The following is a 22025-nucleotide window of genomic DNA, read 5'->3' on the forward strand; positions in this document are numbered from 1 at the left end:
ATGGAGGAATGAGTGTGAATGTAGCCAATGACCTCAGAGGGTGGTTCAGTTAGGAACCTTGGTGTGCTGTTTTACAGCAATCTTTCCTTTGAAAACCATGTTTTCAGCATCTGTAAAACTGTGTTTTTCCATCTTAAAAAGATATCCAAATTATGACCTATGCTTTCAACTCCCTATCAAAGAACGGATAGATTTTAAAATCTTGTTAATTACTTATAAAGCCCTGAATGGTTTAGCTCCTCAATACTTGAGCAAGCTCTTATCACATTTTGGTCCTGCACATCTGCTGGCTGTTTGATAATACCTAGAATATCAAAATTGACTGCGGGCGGCAGACTTTTTTCCTATCTAGCAGCCAAACTCTGGAACAATCTTCCTAACACTGTTTGGGAAGCAGACACACTCTGTCAGTTTAAATCTAGATTAAAGACACATCTTTTTAACCTGGCCTACACATAACACACTAATACGCTTTTATTATTCAAATCAATCAATTAAAGCAATAATTTTTATTTATATAGCACTTTTAACAACACAGATCATATCAAAGCACTGAACAGTATAAAGTAGAAGAACACAATGACAGGGATGTATAATGATGAGATTGAACATTTGTTATTAAATGCAGAGACGGTCTCTGTAATCATTTTAACTATAATCACTAGAAATTAAGTGTCCCCAACAAAGCAAGCCAGAGGTGACAGCGGCAAGGAACCAAAACCCCATCCATACAGAATGGAGAAAAAAAACCTTGGGAGAAAACAGGCTCATTTGGGGCCAGTTCAGAGTTTGAGTGCTAGATAGGAAAGGGATCTGCCACCATGATCGATTTTGATATTCTAGGTATTATCAAATGGCCAGAGTTTTGAGAGCGCAGCAGATGTGCAGGACTATAATGTGATAAGAGCTTGCTCAAGTATTGAGGTGCTAAACCATTCAGGGCTTTATAAGTATTTAACAAGATTTTAAAATCTATTCGTTGTTTGATAGAGAGCTAGTGCAGTGTTCACAGAAATGGACTAATATGGTCATACTTCCTAGTTCTAGTAAAGACTCTAGCTGCTGCATTTTGGACTAGCTGAAGTTTGTTTATCAAGCGTGTAAAGCAATAAAGCAATAATCAAGCAATAAAGCATTACAATAATCTTACCTAGAGGTCATAAACGCCTGAATTAACATTTCTGCATTAGACATTGAAAGCATAGGTCGTAATTTGGATATATTTTTAAGATGGAAAAATGCAGTTTTACAGATGCTGGAAACATGGTTTTCGAAGGAAAGATTGCTGTCAAGCAGCACACCTAGGTTCCTAACTGATGATGAAGAATTAACAGAGCAGCTATCAAGTTTTCTGTGTTCTAAATTATTACATGTGGGGTTTTAGGTCCAATTATTAGCACCTGCGTTTTTTCAGAATTTAGCATTAAGAAGTTCCCTTTCAAAAGCTACTCTTGATGCTGCACTCAGTAGTGCTAATGAGAATGTCTTCTGTTCGACTGGTTGTTGAAGCATGTGTGTCAAAATGGCAACGTTTGGCTCATATAACATCGGTTAGGTGACGTAACTTCATTACACACATTCTCAGGTCTTTTGTCTTCAATGACCGCATTGTGTGTGTGTGTGTGTGTGTGTGTGTGTGTGTTGGGAGAGAGAAAACATATATACATATATATATATATATATATATATATATATATATATATATATATATATATATATATATATATATATATATATATATAAGTCAGCTGCCTCTCCCCTTGATTGTCATCATCACCCTGTCCTTTAATTGCCACCCTTCACCAGGCTCCCAATGGGTGACTGTGTGTGAGAGGAGGGGCGTGGTATTGGACAGGTCTGGCGGCATGTGACGAGGCACACCTGAATTGAATCGAGCCTCGTCAACGCCGCAGTTAAATGCTGACCGCACCTCTCCTCGAGAGACTCTCCTCGAGGTCTCTTCCCCGCTTCCCATGCTGCTGTCCTCGTGGGTCCAGGAGGGAATCCCCACACTGCCAGAGAAGCGAGCCATTGCACCCGTAGTCCTGGTGACAACTGCACACGTTTACCGCTGACAGGCCAGGATTCCGGCCAGTTGATCCCTTCTGACTGCCGTTCGAAGGAAGCGGAGGAGAAGCCGTGGGAAGAAGCTGCCATCCCTCGCCGGACTCCGCCCCTTACCTGGACCCTTCCCCTTGGAACACTGCCCTACCTGCTTCACCCTGAAGCACGACAAGGACACCAGTTCCCCTGTTTATTTTGGACACTTCTTGGGTACTAAGGAATGTAGGGAGAGGCTACAGGATTCAATTCACATCCTTTGCATTTCAACAGCGTAGTTCCGGCTTCCATGAAAATAGATCGAGCACATCTGTTGACACAAGAATTGCAGACTCTGCTGGAAAAAGGGGCAATAAAACGTGTTCCCCTGCCAAAGTCAGGCTATTACAGTCAATACTTCTTGTTTCCAAAGAAGGATGGGGGTTGCGTCCAATTCTAGATCTTTGAGGGTTGAACTGCTATCTCAGAACATACAAGTTCAAGATGTTGACAATCAAGATGACTGTTTCTGGGGGTTGTATTCTGGGGTGAGGCTTACCAGTATCAGGTTCCTCTATTTGGCCTAGCCTTGTCACCTCGCACATATACGAAATGTATGGATGCAGCTCTGGCTCCTCTGCGACTCCAGAACATTTGCATTCTCAATTACATAGACGACTGGTTAATTCTAACCCATTCTCAAGAGCTAGCGCTTTCACATTGGGATGCGATCCTAGCTCATCTCAAATCTCTGGGGCTGAGACTCAACACAAAGAAAAGCATTCTCACTCCTACTCAGAGAACAATGCATCTAGGAGTTGTATGGCATTCTGTCACAATGCTGGTACAACTGTCCCCGCATGCGCCAAATCCATTCTAAACACCCTAAAAGAAATCAAGCTAGGTCGGAAAGTGACTGTTCATTACTTTCAGAGAGTTCTAGGTCTCATGGCAGCTGCATCCATGAAAATAGCCTTGAGCTTTCTACACATGAGGCCATTCCAGCTGTGGCTCAGAGCCAGGTGATTTCATCCAAGGGCCAATACCCAAAGGCAAATAGGGGTTACGTGTCAGGGGTTACCCTTTCTATGTGGTTCAGACCTTGGTTCCTGACTTTGGGTCCCACTCTACATCCGTGTTGTTGTCGCAATATGCTAATGACAGACGCTTCCCTCATGGGCTGGGGAGAGGTCTTAGACAGCCATCCGGCCCAGAAGATCTGGAAAGGTCACCTTCTGGTGTGGCACATCGATTGCCTCGAGATGATGACTCTTTTCTCAGGCCCTGAAATATTTCTTCCAGCAGTTGAGAGGCTACGATGTCCTAGTGTGGGTGGACAACACCTCGGTAGTCTCTTGCTTAAATCGCCAGGGCACACTGCATTCACGCAGGTTTGAACAAGCTAGCACAGCAGGTTCTGCTTTGGGCACAGGACAAGATTCTGTCCCTCAGGGCGATTTACATTCCTGGGCATATGAATGTGGGAGCAGACATGCTATCCAGACAAGCTGTGACACATGGGGAACTCCACCCCGAAGTAGTGAGTCTAATCTGGAAGAAATTTTACTTAGCAGAGGTGGACCCTTTACTGCTCTCTGACTTTGCACATTTCCTCCAATAGCTCTGCTCCCGGGAGTCCTGGTGAAGGTTTGTCAACAGGGCCTGCGCCTCTTATTGATAATGCCTCGTTGGCCGACCAGAGTATGGTTCTCAGATCTAATAACCCTCTTCGAAGGCTCACTGTGGACAATTCCGATCAGGAGGGATCTTCTGTCTCAGGCACAGGGGACAATATTTCATCCAAGCTCTGGACCGTATGGCCCTTGATGGAGACCAACTGAGAGATACTGGCCTTCCAGCCAATGTAATAGAGACTATTCTAAGCGCTAGGGCTCCCTCCACCAGAAGGTCTTATGCCCTCAGATGGCGTGTTTTTGAAGATTGGTGCATGACACATCAGGCAGACCCAGTTCACTGCCAGATTGTTTCAGTGCTGGAGTTTCTGCAAGAAAAATTGTCCTCTGGCACATGACCTAGTACTCTCAGAACATACGCAGTAGCCATTTCGGGCCTGCCATATTCTGATTGATGGGTTTCCGTGGGAAAGCACCCTCTAGTTGCCTGCTTCATTCGTGGAGCTAAGTGGTTAAAGCCGCCTATCAGAGCAATGATCCGTCATGGGATTTGGCCGTTGTTTTCGAGGGGCTGGCTGGCACCCCTTTTGAAACATTAGAATCAGCTCTGGATAGGCTTCTGATGCTAAAGATGGTTTTTCTGATGGCCGTTACTTCTCTGAAGAGAGTTGGTAATTTGCAGGCTCTCTCAGTTTCGCCATCCTGCCTAGACTTTCCCCCTGGGCTTGTCAAAGCTATTTTGCATCCTCACCCTAATTATCTTTCTCAACCGTAAATCCAGTATTTCTAGAAACCTTCTGTCCTCTGCCATTCACTACACTGGAGCAGGAAAAACTTCACTTACTGTGACCAGTACATGCTCTGCAAATTTACGTCCACAGCACTAGCCAGTGGCGCAAGTCGGAGCAGCTCTTTATATGCCATGGGGGCCATAACCACTGGCTGCTAGACAAACCATGTCACATTGGGTGAGGGATGCTATTGGGTGAGCCTATGAGCCGTGTGTCCAAACTTCGCCTCTAGGAGTCAGGGCCTACTCAATCAGGGGGGTTGCATTTTCAATGGCTTTAGCAAGAGGTGCACCCTTGCTGCAGGTGTTTGATGAAGCAGGATGGTCTGCTCCACACACATTTGCTAGATTTTATTTTTTTGCTAGATGTCCATGCTACTCTGGGCTCTCATGTCCATGAGTCAAGGTCATGTCTGAGACCCTTTTTGATGTTTGTGCACACACACTACACAACACTTGAGGTCCAGACACTTTCAGTGCAGTGGCGTTGGTATTCTCGTTTCCATTAGCACTATTGAGTGCAGCATTGAGTGTACCTATGGAAAAGGAACGTCTCGGGTTACTTGACTGTTCCCTGAAAAAGTGGGAACAGACGTCCGTTCAGACAAAAGATTAACCTGAGGATGTTTCCGTTTTATGCCTATTTTTAACCTCTAGGTGCGTGTAATGAAGTGGAGTCACCTAACCGAGGTTATATGAGCCAAACTTTGGCGTGTTTGACACACATTCTTCAACAACCAGTCGAACTAAAAACATTCTCATTAGCACTATTGACTGCAACATCTCATTCCCGCTTTTGCTCTGCTCAAAGACTTCCATCCGAAGAGGAGTTCAAACGGGTGAATCCGGTGGAAGCTTGGGGTTCTTCACAAATTTCTAACAGTACATATAGCAGCATTAAGTCCAAGTCTCGATGGTCCTCAGCCACAACTCATCATAACATCTTCTGTAATGTCTAGTTAAAATGCTCGACCAGCCCGTCAGTCTGGGGATGGTAGACGGTTGTGCAGAGCTGTTTCACTTTCAGCAGCCGGCAGAGGTCGGACATGAAGGGGGTACCCTGATTGGTCAAGATCTCCGACTTGGCTTCGAGCAGGAATAGTTCCTTCACTATATTCTTTGCTGTGGTGGTGCGGAGGGGAACTGCTTCCAGGTACTGGGTGGCAAAGTCGACTATCACCAGGATGTGTTCATGTCCTTGGGCGGACTTCGGTGCTCTGGTGTTTCTCTTTTTCCTTTTCTGTGCTGCAGTGGGTCCTTCCCGTGGGGAAGTGGGGATGATCGGTCAAAGATTATTGCTTTCTGAGAGGAAGACCAAGAAAGAAGCATCAGTCTCGTTATGCTTGGAGATGGTCTCTCAGAATGTGGCGTCCTCGTGCTGCTTTTAAAGCAGCGGCTAATGGCTAGCAGCTGCGACCGATCAGCCAATTGGAGGCATGGCCATGTGCTCCTTGTGTGATTCCAGGGTGACGATGATGATCCTTCAGGACTCTCGTCACAATATATTAATTACAATTATTAGTAGTAACTGTGTAGTAGTAACTGTAGCAGAATTACATTGCCATCAACGAATCTGTTAGTTCAGCTAACTTTCATTGAGGTTTCAATCTTTAAGAAAGGATTTTTTTCTTGGCCACAGCATTTCATGGCATGTAGCAAGAGTCAAAATTGTAATGAGACTAATTTGCAAGGTAGAACCAGAAACTTGTGTAATTTGTGCACAAAAGTTTTCTTACCTAACTTATGTGCTAACTCACATAAGCATAAATACACTCATACATGGGGAAAGTGCAAATGCTTAATGTTAAACCTTTAGGAAAAGCAGAGAATTAATCTATGAAAAGTCAGTTAACCTCTGTTTAGTTTAGTTAAATGTACAATACATGCATTGCCTCGTTGTGGTGAGGGTTCCGAAGTTGTCTCGAATGAAAGTCTTGATGGTTTCAATGGTTTTGGACTTGCGATTGCATTCTTCCGGGTTTCAAGAGTAATGAATTCCAAAGATGTCCTGATGATTGGGAGTCTCTTCCCAGGAAGAAGGTGAAAAGAGCCAAGAGAGATCTGCTGAGATCCAAGGATCTTTGGTTGAAGTAAAAGTCATGGCAGCAAGGCCTAGCACAAAACTTCAATCAATCAATCAATAATTTTTATTTATATAGCGCTTTTAACAACACAGGTTGCATCAAAGCACTGTACAGTATAATGACAGGGATGTATAGTGACGAGAGTGACCAATTTCTTATTAAATGCAGAGACGGTCTCTGTAGTCAATTCAACGATAGTCACTAGAAGTTAAGTGTCCCCAACCAAGCAAGCCAGAGGCGACAGCGGCAAGGAAACAAAACCCCATGCATACAGAATGGAGAAAAAAAAAAACCTTGGGAGAAACCAGACTCAGTTGGGGTCAGTTCTCCTCTGACCGGACGCCCAGCACTTAACTTCCAGTTCAATTTTAAACGCAGCTGTGTCAGGTAGTGTAAATGACTTAGTGTGTGTGCGTGTGCGTGTGTGTGTGTGCATCAGGATCTGGTGATCTGTCGACGGGCGCATCTAGGTGTTCTGGTCTCTGATGAACATAATCTCTGGGTGCTGATCCACCATCTAGTCTGGATACAAACTGTGAAAACAGATTGAGAAAGAAACAGGACTAATATTAGCGTAGATGCCATTCTTTTTACGATGTCACAAGTACATCGTATTGTAGGAGTAGTGTTCCCGGTTCCAGCAAATCTAAGTAATGCAGCCTAAAAATCCTTTAACGGATTTGAATAATAAAAGGTGTGTTGGTGTGTTATGTGTAGGCTAAGTTAAAAGATGTGTCTTTAATCTAGATTTAAACTGGCAGAGTGTGTCTGCTTCCCGAACAGAGTTAGGAGATTGTTCCAGAGTTTAGGTGCTAGATAGGAAAAGATCTGCCGCCCGCAGTTGATTTTGATATTCTAGGTATTATCAAATGGCCAGAGTTTTGAGAACGCAGCGGGACGTGCAGGACTATAATGTGATAAGAGCTCGCTCAAGTATTGAGGAGCTAAACCATTCAGGGCTTTATAGGTAATTAATAAGATTTTAAAATCTATTCGATGTTTGATAGGAGCCAGTGCAGTGTTGACAGAACCGGGCTAATATGATCATACTTCCTAGTTCTAGTAAGGACTCTGGCTGCTGCGTTTTGGACTAGCTGAAGTTTGTTTATTAAGCGTGCAGAACAACCACCCAATAAAGCATTGCAATAATCTAACCTTGAGGTCATAAACGCATGAATTAATATTTCTGCATTAGAGGTTGAAAGCATAGGTCGTAATTTAGATATATTTTTAAGATGGAAAAACGCAGTTTTACAGATGCTAGAAACATGATTTTCAAAGGAAAGATTGCGGTCAAACAGCACACCTAGGTTCCTAACTGATGATGAAGAATTAACAGAGCAGCCATCAAGTGATAGGCTGTGTTCTAGATTATTATATGTGGGGTTTTTAGGTCCAATTATTAGCACCTCTGTTTTTCAGAATTTAACATTAAGAAGTTACTCATCATCCAGCTTTTTATATCGACTATGCATTCTGTTAGATTCTCAATTTGGTGTGTATCACCAGGCTGCGCTGAAATATAGAGCTGAGTATCATCAGCATAGCAGTGAAAGCTAACACCATGACTCCTGATAATATCTCCCAGAGGTAACATGTAAAGGTTGAAAAGTAACGGTCCTAGCACTGAGCCTTGAGGAACTCCATATTTCACTTTTGATCGATATGATACCTCCTCATTTAATGCCACAAACTGATAGCGGTCAGATAGATATGATGTAAACCATGCTAAGGCGTTTCCTCTAATGCCAACATAGTTTTCTAGTCTATCCAAGAGAATGTTGTGATCGATAGTATCGAATGCTGCGCTAAGATCTAATAGCACTAATAACGAGATAAAACCACGATCAGATGATAGAAGCAGGTCATTAGTAACTCTACTGAGAGCAGTCTCAGTACTATGGTACGGTCTAAAACCTGATTGGAAATCCTCACAGACACCATTTTTTTCTAAAAAGGAATACAGTTGTGAGGATACTACCTTTTCTAGTATCTTTGACAGAAAAACTTGCAGAGGTGTTCAATTTCCCATCTTCTCAGTGTCCAACAGAACAGCAACTGGGGCTCTCTCCAGGCCTGCCAGGTGCATTGCACCAGCTTCAGAAGATGAGAAGTTGTGAGACATGGAAGAGACCAGAAAAATAGAAGACTGTTGCAGGTCACAGAAGTGATACCTTTTGAACTCGAGTGAAGGTCACACCTCTTGTGAGTCAAAGTGCCAGTGGTATCTTGAACTTTTGGAGAGAGAGTTTATGAGAGTATATTCTTTGTCTCTAACCATGTCAATTTGCATATGCACTGAATTGGAGGTTAATTGACAAATAAACATAAACAAGCATACAATAGTATACAATACCAAAGACAATATACAAGAACAACAACAATGTACAAAATAATCCTGAAGGATATGTGTGTATATTTATTTGTTATAGTTAATTAATTAGAGAAAAGGTTGTTGAGGACATTATGCGTTAAGGGGGCATTAAGGGGAATGCGATTAGAGTTGCTTTGTTCACATTTCTTTAGGCAAGAAATCCAGTGTTATCAGTTGGTTGCCAGGGAGACCCGAGGCCTTTTCTGGCTTTCTGAGGTGCATTTTGGGAGAAGGGTCCCTTTGGTTGGATGAAGAGGCATTAAAAAGTATTTTAAGTATAACAAATAGTTTGTGTCCGGCTGGTCCAAATACTACACTATATACAAATTACTTTTGCTTTTTTTTTTGTTTAAAAAACATATTAAATAATAATGAATGAATCAATACATGTTAAATTTAGTGCAATGTTTGCATTTTTTTATTTATTTATTTTACTTATTTACTTATTATACTTATATTGTTATGTAAGTATAGCTTATGACCTTTATTTTGTCCACAAACAAAATCAATCCCCCACCTTCTTTCTGCTTGTCTTTGCATCTCTTTCTGACTGCATCCAGTATGTCCACATGGGCATATTATTGTCTCCACAAAAAGCATAAAACTACACTCATTTTACAGTTGCTGGTACAGAAGTGCCTCCAACATTTCACGTTTATTTAGCAGAAAGTTAACATTCCCCATGAGTATTAATGGTAGAAATGACTTATATCTTCACTTCCTAGCTTTTCTTTTTTGCTTCTATCTAGCCCCCTCTCTGTAACCATGACAATCCTTCCACACCAGAAACAAATGTTTGATTCTCAGAATTAAGAGATTGTCTCTTGTATACACCAGTTGTGATCAGTTGCATCATAATTAGAAAAAAAAAGAACAATCCTAAAAAATGCACATGACGCAAAGAGCTATTCAGACATGCTGTTGCTCAATATGATACAAGATAAAAAGACAAACAACTAAGAGATCTAAATGTAAAATTCAAATTTAGATATTCTGCAATTTTGACAGGTCTAAAACATACCACTATAATACTATATATATATATATATATATATATATATATATATATATATATATATATATATATATATATATATATATATGTGTGTGTGTGTGTGTGTGTGTGTGTGTGTGTGTGTCAATAGGACTTAGGCAAGACTTTTCCCATCAAATGCTGTTTTGTATTTTGTTCAGGCTTGAATACGATAATGTAACATTTCGGTGCAAATATGCAAAATAGAACACCAAAGCTTGATGCTAAAATGGCAAATATCTCCACAGCTACAGTGAATTTTCCAGGAGAACTGACATAAGCTGGAATAAATGTGATCCATACAGCACAGAATATGAGCATACTGAATGTGATGAATTTGGCTTCATTAAAGTTATCAGGCAGTGTGCGAGCCAGAAAAGCCAAAATGAAACACAGAACAGCCAGTAGGCCAATATACCCCAACACAGCCCAGAAACCTATAGTTGAACCCAGACTGCACTCAAGAATTACCTTTTCTTTATAATATTTCATATTTTTGTAGGGAAATGGAGGAAATAATATTAGCCAAAGTACACAGATAAGAACCTGTATTACTGTAAAGGCAAGAACACTAAGTCGTTGTTGTGCAGGCCCAAACCATTTCATGACATTACTTCCTGGAAGTGTAGCCTTAAAGGCCATTAACACAACTATTGTTTTCCCCAGAACACAGGAGATACAAAGAACAAAAGTGATCCCAAACGCTGTGTGACGCAACATACAGGACCACTCTGTGGGCCGTCCAATGAAAGCAAGGGAACAGAGGAAACACAGAGTCAATGAGAAGAGCAGCAGGAAGCTCAGCTCTGAGTTGTTGGCTTTTACTATGGGGGTGTCCTTCTTGCTGTAAAACAGGATGGCCACCAGCACAGTTAATCCTGCTCCAAACAATGAGAAAAAGACTAGAACTATACCCATAACTTCTGTGAATGATAGAAATTCCACAGCCTTTAAGACACATTTATTTTTTTCAGCATTAGACCAGTATTCACCTGGACACTGCTTGCAGTTATTTGAATCTGGAAACAGAAGTTTTGATTATTATAGTTAGAGATAAAATAACTTTATTTAAACCCTTATAGCAAACTGCAAAACAAAACAAAACTAGTTACAAACAAAAGCAAGATTATTGTGCTATATGCAAACTGTATGTTAAGACATATGTTAAGAAAAAACAAAGAAGGAAATAACGAGATTTCTTTGACACTGGGAGATGATTTGAAGATTACCTGTCTCATTACTGATTTCTCCTTCTGCACATGGAATACAGTCATAACAGCAGACAGGTCTTCCTTTCTGTGTAGCCTTCCTAGTGCCTGGAGGACAGCTCTCACTGCACACAGACCTTGGCTTCTACATAGAAAAATATATATATTTCACATAACTACTTATTCTTATTCTTTGTTTATGTCCCAGTTTTAACAAAATCTTTATAATAAATAATGGCATTTACCTCCAGCTGTCCTCCAACCCAGATTATGTTTTCAGGTTTGAGCATAAAACGCTGGTCAGGTGGCAGTGAGGCATCATAGTATCCCACTGGTTTAAATTGTACTGATCCATCAGAGCCCTGCTGCCAGTTTATGACTTCATATTGGGCTGCTATGCCACCAGTGCTGTCAAACCACACACGATCACCCATCTTTATAGTGAAATTTACTTTTTTTAGAGCCTCAACCACCTATTGTAGACACATGTAAACATAAATAGGTTATTGCAGTAGTTATTAATACTGATCTGCATATTTTGCATGTCTCCCTTATTTAACAGACCTGATTCAGATCATCAGCTCATTAGGAATAAGCTCCATAAACAGATCTGAATGTGTCAGATAAGTGAGATATACAAAATGCACAGAGCACCAAAACCTGGATTCTATTTGTGTACCACTCTCTTTTGTTAAATCATATATTACCTGCTGTGGTTGTATTTTCAGGTCTTTTTCACAACCCTTCATTGCTGTGCACTTGAGTAGACCGTGTAGAGAATGAGCCACAGCATAAACTGCTTTGTATACATTGCTTGCATATCTTTGTTCAGGCACATCTTCATTGTAGTTCTTCAGCCCAAGTAGATCTTGATATACACTGCAATTTAATGCATATTGAGAGGAATTTCTCTCAGTCCATAAGCATGGAAAAGTTATGTCCCAGAATGTTTTTACAACATACTCTGAAAAACCTTCAATATCAACTTTTCTCACTGCAAATCCCAGCGACCCTCCCAGCACATGAAAACTGTTTGGAGTGATTAAGCTCTTTGCAGTTATCCATGACTCGACACCAATCATTTGGAAGCCGGTAATGTTTTGAACAGTTAGCTGCTTGAGTAGGTTGTACATTTCAGAAGTAGTAAGAAAGGCAATTATCACTTTTGCTGTGCTTTTTTTTATTGTCTCTACCGCTTTTTGGAGTTTGTCAGGCTCTGTTCGGTAGAATTTCACAGAGTACTCCACACAAATCCCCTCTTCCTGGGCTGTGTTCAGAAATATGGCCATTCCATTGTTTCCATAGTCATTGTCACTGTTCACAGCTCCAACCCAAGACCAGCCAAAGTGCTTAACTATGTATGCAAGGGCTCTGCTCTGGTGGTAGTCACTAGCAATAGTTCTGAAGAAAGAAGGATACTCTTTCCTATTACTGAGACATTCACATGAAGCTGAGTGACTTATCTGAAAAACAACAACAATAATGATAATAATAATAATAATAATAATAATAATAATAAAATATAAAAATCTGGAAACAGTGATACAATTCATTGTTAGTAATTATTTCAGGATTTTACAGGTATTTCTCCTTACCACAGGAATTTTAAAAGGTCCGGTAGTTCTGGACAGAATCACTGTAGCAGAAGACTCTGTTTCACCTATAATAGCATGTATAGGAGACTGTCCATTGCATTTTTCCCCAACTACAGACACATGACCGTTCAACAATGCCATAGTTCCACTTATGGTAGATAGTCTTGAACCACAACTATCATAGATTCTGTAGCCAATGGAAACATTTGGGAGTAAATTTTCACTTCGATTAATCTCCTCAGTGGCAAAAATCATTATTTGAGCCATCCGGAAACCTCTTAGGTTCACACTGTGAAAGCATAAAAAGCATTTTTGCTTTATTATTATTATTATTTTAAATGTTGTTCAGTTCACATTGTGCTGCTATAAAATATTAATTAACTGAAATCTATATTTGTCTTTCTTTTTATCTGGTTGTATTGGTCATATTATCTGCTCTAATTTTTTTGCAGTGCAACAAACCTGGAGCATGATAGCAGCTGAGGTTTTTTTGTAAACTCAAATGAAGGTAATGTCTCTGTGCTCCGGATTGGAAAAAGTGCTCCGATAGTTACTTCTCCATCCTTGGATAACTGTGGATATTTTGAGTCCCCCATTAATCTGCAAAGTGGCTTTTCTGCTTTTGTATTAAGATGATGGAAAAGCAGGAGTTTGTAAAATAAGATAAGCATCCCAACAGTTGGGCTTAACTGCAGATGCAAATGCAAGGTACCTGGTACTATATTTGCACTTTTATAGTCATAATTCATATGGATGAATGACTCTAAATGTAGCCAATGACCTCATAGGGTGGTAGGGTGGTAGGCAGGTCAAGCGAGGTTGTGTCCAGCTATTTTGAAATTATTTTTAAATAGCAGTAAATTGTAACACTGTTTATAATAAGATATTCAATTTGTTGTAAACCTTTATTTAGATAATGCTGTTTCTATTTGGTCTTAAAGAAATAAATGAATTTTAAAAAACAAATACATCACTTGCTGTATAAAACATGTATTAGTTAATGCATCTTTTTTTTCTGTTGCAATGTAATTATGAAATGTAATTATGGTCTCTTGAAGCATCTTGGACATGTCACCACAGTGTCTAAATGTGATACTCTCTGAAATGGTGCCAGGTTGAAGAATAGTTAAAGAATAGCTGAGTAAAGTTATTATTTTTGTTTTCTTTCCACACAAAAAGTATTCTCATAGCTTCATAAAAATGTCTTTCTTAATTAAATCAATTTGTGTTCCAAACATGCACAATAGTTGTATGGGTTATTAATGAGTGAAGCATCCCATTAAATCTAAAGTTTGATTATGACGATAATTAGGTCCAAACGTGTGTTGTCTAAATACAAAAGAGTTTATAATGTAAAGATGCTGACGCCAATGCATGTTTATTATTTACATGAATATTAAAATCTCCAGCAATGAAAATGTCTGCAGCCAGCACTGACATAGACAGAAAAGCCAGTATTTATCCTATGTTTATCCATATTATATCTATTTTTTATTTGTTGAACATCAATTAATATGTTATCCTTAAATTCGCATTTGTATTAGGCAGTTAGATGAATAGAAACAACCTTTATTTTATGATATCTAAGTGAAAGAGTTTCTATGTGCTGAGAATTAACTGACTTTATAAACTAGGCCCCAGTCAAATACAAAATGCCATATTTCTAGAGAGAAGCATCTCAAGCATCTTTTCTGATCAACATATCAGGTCTGTCCCAAAAACTTGTTCAATTGTCTATGAAAGCTATGTTAATCTGTGGGCTGCACTTAGAGTTGTGAGAGCTTGCCTCAGTGTGAGAGCCGAGACTATCCACTAAATTAACTAATTTCAAGTTGGTGCATGCTACAGGTCTTTAAAAAGTTGGCATGGTGGGAACAAAGGGCTGAAATTGCGAGTGGTCATGGAAAGAATTCCGAGATCTCCACAGCGTGACCCCTCTGACCATGCATCCTGTCCATCACAAAAACGTGCCTTTTTACTTTTCAAACAAAGAAACAGGTAAACTTGCGAAGACTTCTAAGAAGGACAGTCAGAATTCCCATTTGCTATTAAAGCAAATATATGTAGGTTCACAAATAATCTCTCATAGACCTCCAACGTGTTTAATGTGTAATGAAAGCTTGCTATGTTAGTCTATGCATAACTGTTTAATAGATAGCGTTTATAATGAGAACAACATATTTGAAGTTTGTTGTTAAATGAAATCTCACCTCTCCTCTCACTGAAAAGAACATTGACAAATTGTTTATACTGCCATAGCTGTTGATTTAATTATTAAGTAATTGTGGTTCTTGTCCTGTATTTCCGTGGTACTTTGTCATCAGTTCAGTTATAACTGCTCTTATCAATCTCAATTACATGAGTAAATACTACTACTTGTTTTTAGCATTGCTAATTTGAATTTTAAATGTAATTTCCTACTGAATTACATTTCATACAAAATTCTGAATTGCGACAGTATTTGCTGATTAATGTTATGATAATTGTTTACATAATTTGATGACGACCTCATTGAATTTTAATCATTAACTGCCGATATTAATTAAAAAAATTATTTCAGCTGTTGATTAGGTTAATTACTGTAAAATTGTTCTTATAATTTGATAACAACATCACTGAATTTTAATTCATTGAAATGTTAATTTCAGCTGTTTACATCAACACCATTTTTGGGATTCATTTAATTATAATTTAGGAAAAGTGTTCTCTTTCTCTACTTTTCCCTCCCCTATATCTTACAGGTAGCTCCACCCTTTCTTTAAAAAGGGAGGAAGGACCTCCTCTTACAGAAGACAGAAAGCATCCAGTGGTCTTCTGCTCCCTGTTCTGTTGTTTTCCTTTGTTCTCCCTCTGTTCTTCAGCTGTCTCACCAGAAACACCAGTTAGAAGCACGTACATCAGAAGACCACTGTCTTGCCTTGCTTTTTTGTTTGTATTGACTTGTTTGATTTTGTTCTTCTCTTCCAGTTCTGTGTCAGCGTTTCTAAATCCCCCTTACATTGAGCAGCTGGAACTGGAGGCTCAGGAATGACAGGAAAAACCAGATGAAGAACTAATCAAGGAATGAGATTAGCCATCTAGCGCGACAACTGGACAACATCAAAGAGGAATCTTGCAGCCTATGAACTGCGCTCTGAGCCATCAAGGGACGTGCCTTGGCTCCTCATCATAAACCTGAATGAGTGGTTGCATGCTGCCATCTTATATATATCTTCTTAAATTCCAGAGGTAATTGGGTTCCCAAGACCCCATGACGTCATGTTACACAAACAACCGAGACTTTGTTAACATTAACTGTATTAGTTAACATGAACAATAGCTTAAAAATGTATTAATTTTAGCTAATATTAAATTAGAAATAATACCTTTTTAAAATGTAGAAGTTGTATCTGTTAAAATGTATTAGTGCACTGTGAATTGCCAAATATTTTTATTACTTAGCATTAAAAATGTTTAATAAAAGATATAAAAGCTATTGTAAAAATACAGTATTTTTTTTGTAAATCTGGTCCCTAGATTGGGATTTGGGTTTTGGTCCAAAAAGTAAGTATTTACTTTTTGTCCAGTATAAAGTTTTGCAAATTGGTATGTTTTGTTCTGCGGCAAAGAAATATATAGCTGAGCATCATAAGCATAACAATCAAAGCTCACACCATGTTTCCCGATAATATATCCCAAGTGAAACATGTGTATATGTATTTGCAGTACAGTATTAATAAAAGCTGACTCCGCTGTGATGTGATCCTGTCTCTCTCTCAAACATACACACACACAATGTGTTACATTACACTGCACATTTGAACAGTCCATTTACTTATTAATAACAAAACATACTTACAGTCGCTAATTCCGAAAAACCAGATTGTCATAGCAAATTCAGAACTGACCCATTTTTTCTTTTAGAAATAGCCTTTGTGCACAGCCAGCCTTGCACTCACTTAGATTCACAAAACTGTCATCCATAAAATCTGTTGAATAAATTCTAACATTTAGGTTGTGCTGTTCTGTTGTAAGTCATCTTAATAACTCTTAACTATATCTATTTTCAGAATGCCAACACACAGCATCTCCCTTAAATGGCAGCATCAATACTACTGCTGTTAACAAAACATTCTTTCATTGTGACATAGGCATGTATGTATTACTGGAGCGTGCTTTGGAGCAGATTCAAAGGCTGGAGTAACGTATGGAAAAGACTCTAGGACTATAGGAGGCACAGAAATGGATTCGGGAACCAGAGTAAGCTCAGGAAGGGATTCAGCGGAAACAGCCTCTGTATCCAAGATAGACAGTGTTGTGACCATTAAACTAGAGAGTGACAAGGTTTGCAGACCTATGAGTGCTAAGACCAGCAAGCTTGATTGAGTAGCAATCTGCGCTATGCATTATGCTTGAGTGCATAGTCGTTGGTGGGCCTAGAGTGCATAACAATTTTTGCTGCTGCCCTTGCTCAATTAAAGTGACAGCACAATTTAGATGGACAATGTAAATATAATTTGCCAAAAATGCACAGAATAGGTATGTATAGTGTTTTCAAAGAATGGGAGTATATCACAAAAGAAAATGAATTTAAAATAGGTATAGAATATTTGCTAATTTAAATATGCCTTGTTCATTATTAAACTTTGAGGGTTAATTTTTAATCAATTTGTTTGTACGTTTATTGAATAAAACATCACAAAGTACTGCAATGTTGATTTATATGTCTCTCTTTATTTGTGACTATGATTTATATTTAAACTTTTCCCATCAGATGTTGCTTTGTGTTTTGTTCCGGCTTACACAGAATTATGTAACATTTAGGAACAAATATGCAGAATAATAAACCAAAGCTTGAGGCTAAAATGGCAAATATCTCCACAGCTACAGTAAACTTTCCAGGAGGACTGACATAAGATGGAATAAATGTGATCCATACAGCACAGAATATCAGCATACTGAATGTGATGAACTTGGCTTCATTGAAGTTATCAGGCAGCTTGCGAGCTAGAAAAGCTAGAATGAAGCACAAGACAGCCAATAGGCCAATATAACCAAGCACAGCCCAGAAACCTACAGTAGAACCCAGACTGCACTCAAGAACAATCTTTTCATTATAATATTTCAAATTTCTGTATGGAAATGGAGGTGATATTTTTAGCCAAGCCACACAGATAAGAACCTGTATAAGTGTAAAGACAAGAACACTAAGTCGTTGTTGTGCAGGACCAAACCATTTCATGACATTACTTCCTGGAAGTGTAGCCTTGAAGGCCATTAACACAACTATTGTTTTACCCAGAACACAGGAGATACAGAGAACAAATGTGATCCCAAATGCTGTGTGACGCAACATACAGGACCACTCTGTGGGCCGACCAATGAAAGTAAGAGAACAGAGAAAACAAAGAGCCAATGAAAAGAGCAGCAAGAAGCTCAGCTCTGAGTTGTTGGCTTTTACTATGGGGGTGTCTTTTTTGCTGTAAAACAGGATGGCCATCAGTACAGTTAATCCTGCTCCAAAAAGTGAGAAAAAGACTAAAACTATACCCATAACTTCTGTGAATGACAGAAACTCTACAGCCTTTAAGACACATTTATTTTTTTCAGCATTAGACCAGTATTCACCTGGACACTGCTTGCAGTTATTTGAATCTGGAAAAAAAGTAATGATCATTATAGTTAGAGATAAAATAACTTTATTTAAATCCTTTGCTAGGAAACTGCATCCAGAACTGCAACGTAAAAGGGAAAACCAAAAAAGGAGCAATTTTCCTTGAAACTGTGACATGGCCCAGAAATTACCTGTCTCATTACTGATTTCTCCTTCTGCACATGGAATACAGTCATAACAGCAGACAGGTCTTCCTTTCTGTGCAGCCTTCCTAGTGCCTGGAGGACAGCTCTCACTGCACACAGACCTTGGTTTCTGAATAAAAGAGAAAATATTTTTTTTTGTTGTTGTTGTTGTTTATACTGACTTTGAAGAATGAAGATCTATTTGCTAAAATCACTTTGATCAAATTATTATATATTTTAAACTTTTATATGATGCAAATCAGTAATTATATTAAGAAAATGTATCTTTAAAAACTATCACCATTACCAAGCAAGAGTCCTTGGCTTATTAACGCCCTCTGCTGTTGATTTTGACCATTTTACAGGGGAACTTTTTTTTTACATTTTTTATCCTTCCAATGTGGTATCCTGCAAAGGTCATTTTTATATGGCAGTGCTAATATATTTAAAGTGCCCTCTTAATATATAATATTTTGTGTTTCTAGTTTCATTAAACCTTTTAGGTCAGACATAAAACTGGCATTTACCTCAATTTGTCCTCCAGCCCAGATTATGTTTTCAGTGTTAAGTACAAAGCGCTGGTCAGGGGGCAGTGAGGCATCATAGTATCCTACTGGTTTAAATTGGATTGAGCCATTTGAGTCCTGCTGCCAGTTTACAACTTCATACTGGGCTACTGTTGCACCAGTGCTGTCAAACCACACACGATCTCCCATTTTTACAGTGAAATCAACCTTTTTCAGAGCCTCAACAACCTATTGAGAAAAAGTCATTTTTCAGTTATCCTCTTGCTCATTTTCTTGACCTTACTGCTTATTTTTTTTATTATCATTATTATTATTATTATTTGTACCTCCTGCGGTTGTATATTCAAGCCTTTCTCACAACCTGCTTGTTCTCTGCACTTGAGTAGATTATGGAGTGAGTGAGCCACAGCATAAACTGCCTTATAAACATTGCTTGAATATCTTTGTTCAGGTACATCTTCATTGTAGTTTTTAAGCAATAGTAGATCTTGATATATGTTGCAATCTACAGCATATTGAGAAGAATTACTCTCAATCTGTGAGCATGGAAAATCTGTTTCCCAGAATGCTTTTATAACATAATCTGCAAAACTTTCAATATCAATTTTTCTCACTGCAAATCCAAGTGACCCTCCAAGCACATGAAAACTGTCTGGAGTGATCAAACTCTTTGCAGTTATCCATCCTTCCACTCCAATCATTTGGAGACCTGTAATATTCTGAATATGTAGCTGCTCAAGTAGATTGTACATTTCAGAACTGGTAAGAAATGCAACAATCACTTTTGCAGTGCTTTTTTTTATTGTCTCTACCACTTTTTGGAGCTTGTCAACCTCTGTTCGGTAGAATTTCACAGAGTACTCCACACAGATTCCCTCCTCTTGGGCTGTATTCAAAAATATTGTCATCCCATTGTTTCCATAATCATTGTCAGTGTTCACAGCTCCGACCCAAGACCAGCCAAAGTGTTTGACTATGTATGCAAGTGCTCTGCTTTGGTGGTAGTCACTAGCAATAGTTCTAAAAAAAGAGGGGTAATTTTTCCTATTACTAAGACATTCACATGAGGCTGAGGGACTTATCTGAAATTTAAAAAGAAAGAAAGAACAAAAGCTAGATGTTAAACAATCATCATAAGCGTGATTATGTCCAAGTATTTGGTGTTGATCCTTACCACAGGAATTTTAAAAGGTCCTATTGTTCTGGACAGGATTACTGTAGCAGAAGACTCCGTTTCTCCTATGATAGCATGTATAGGAGACTGTCCATTGCATCTGTCTCCTGCCATAAACTCTGGACCATTCATCAATGCCATAGTTGCGCTCATAGAAGACAGTCTTGAACCACAGGTATCATAAATTCGGTAGCCAACAGAAACATTTGGTAACAAACTTTGACTTCTATTAATCTCCTCAATGGCAAAAATCATGGTCTGAGCCATTCGAAAATCTCTTAGACTCACACTGTAAAAAAAATAAACCAGTGTATTAAATGCAAATCATTAGCATAAACAGAAAAATACAGACAAAAAGCCATACTTTATTTGTATTATTTCGAAATCTGCATATGATGTCTGTAATGTTTAAATACATTAAGATCTATATTTTACAAGTAACTAACCTTGAACATGATAAAAGATGAGGTTTTTGTGTATATTTAAATAAAGGTAATATCTCTATGCTGTGGACGGAGAACAGTGCTCCAATGTTTACGTCTCCATCCTTTGATAACAGCGGGTACTTAGGGTCCCCCATCAATCTGCAAATAGGCTTTTCTGCCTTTGCATGTAGTTGAAAGATAAGCAGTGTATAAAGAAAGACTGACATCCCAAAGATTCTGTTTAACTGTGGCAAATACAAATGACTTGATACAATAATTGCACTTTTATAGGCATACTTAATATGGATGATTGATTTTCAATGTAGCCAATGACCTCATAAGACAGGACTGAGAGTCAGGCATAGCAGAGGCAGACAAGATAATATGAGTTATATTGTATTAGTGCTGTCAAATGATTAATCACAATTAAAACCACAATGAAAGTTATTATTTTTTGTTCACATAATATATTTATATGTACTGTATGTATATATATATATATATATATATATATATATATATATATATATATATATATATATATATATAAACATGTTTTTTTTTTTAAATATATATACACGCATGTGTTTGTATTTATATATACACATAAGAAATGTACACAGTGTACACAAACATATATTATGTAAACAACAGCTTTTATTATGGATACAATTAATTGCAAATTAACTGTTTGACACCAATAATGTATATATTAATCACACATCAAATGTTTCACAATCACCATATAAAAAACACATCAAGAGTGCGGTAATTCTTGTGAGATTCAGATGTACACAAGCTTTATATGTGTTCTAATATACCTTACACATATAGTAGGAAAAAAGATTATGTGAAGAAAGAATTATCCCAACTAAAGAAATTGTGTAACCGTTACGTAACTGCAACATAATCTAGTGACTAAAGTTTTGCTGTGGCGATGTAACTAGTTTCATCATGGCAACCTGAAAATTGAAAGGTGCATATTTGTTGCCACAATGCTTGAACATGTAAAAGAGATGAGGGAGAGGATCGACCGGGTCATGCCAAGCAGAACTGAACAGCTGTACCACATTAATCTATTGAAAAAATAGGTCGGGAATGGGGAACAGCTCGCCGCCCTCACTACCTCAGATCTCATGTTTGTCAATGTCCACCCCCATCTCTCAGCTGGCCAGAAGGGCACCTGATCGGTCAGTTCCCAGATGTGTTCTCCCCTCGACACAGGCAGACCAATGTTGTTGAGCACGACATCCAGGATTCATCATCCGGCAGCGGCCTTACCATGTCCCTTAGATACTTAGGGGTGATCGAACCGCCCATGGTCTAGCCTCGGTCATAAAGGCACCATCTGCTTCTGCAACAA

At 38.7% G+C, this 22025-nt stretch overlaps 2 protein-coding genes across 2 annotated transcripts; both read right to left on the reverse strand.

Moving 5' to 3' along the window:
- Window positions 1–10060: 10060 nt before the first annotated feature.
- Window positions 10061–13429, reverse strand: LOC122322929 (extracellular calcium-sensing receptor-like). The gene is made up of 6 exons (XM_043216539.1): window positions 13221–13429; window positions 12759–13047; window positions 11871–12626; window positions 11409–11636; window positions 11185–11308; window positions 10061–10974 (listed from the first exon to the last, which is right to left on the reverse strand). Exons 1-6 carry the CDS (start codon window positions 13427–13429, stop codon window positions 10061–10063), a joined length of 2520 nt encoding a protein of 839 aa, XP_043072474.1.
- A 4064-nt stretch (window positions 13430–17493) lies between these two features.
- On the reverse strand, window positions 17494–20982 carry LOC122322920 (extracellular calcium-sensing receptor-like). Its single transcript, XM_043216530.1, has 6 exons — window positions 20684–20982; window positions 20238–20526; window positions 19390–20145; window positions 19064–19291; window positions 18543–18666; window positions 17494–18392 (listed from the first exon to the last, which is right to left on the reverse strand). The coding sequence occupies exons 1-6, from the start codon at window positions 20887–20889 to the stop codon at window positions 17494–17496; spliced, it is 2502 nt and encodes an 833-aa protein (XP_043072465.1). The 5' UTR covers window positions 20890–20982.
- Between the last annotated feature and the right edge of the window lie 1043 nt (window positions 20983–22025).

This window comes from Puntigrus tetrazona, chromosome 18 (assembly GCF_018831695.1).
Source record: "Puntigrus tetrazona isolate hp1 chromosome 18, ASM1883169v1, whole genome shotgun sequence".
NCBI classification, from domain to species: Eukaryota; Metazoa; Chordata; class Actinopteri; order Cypriniformes; family Cyprinidae; genus Puntigrus; species Puntigrus tetrazona.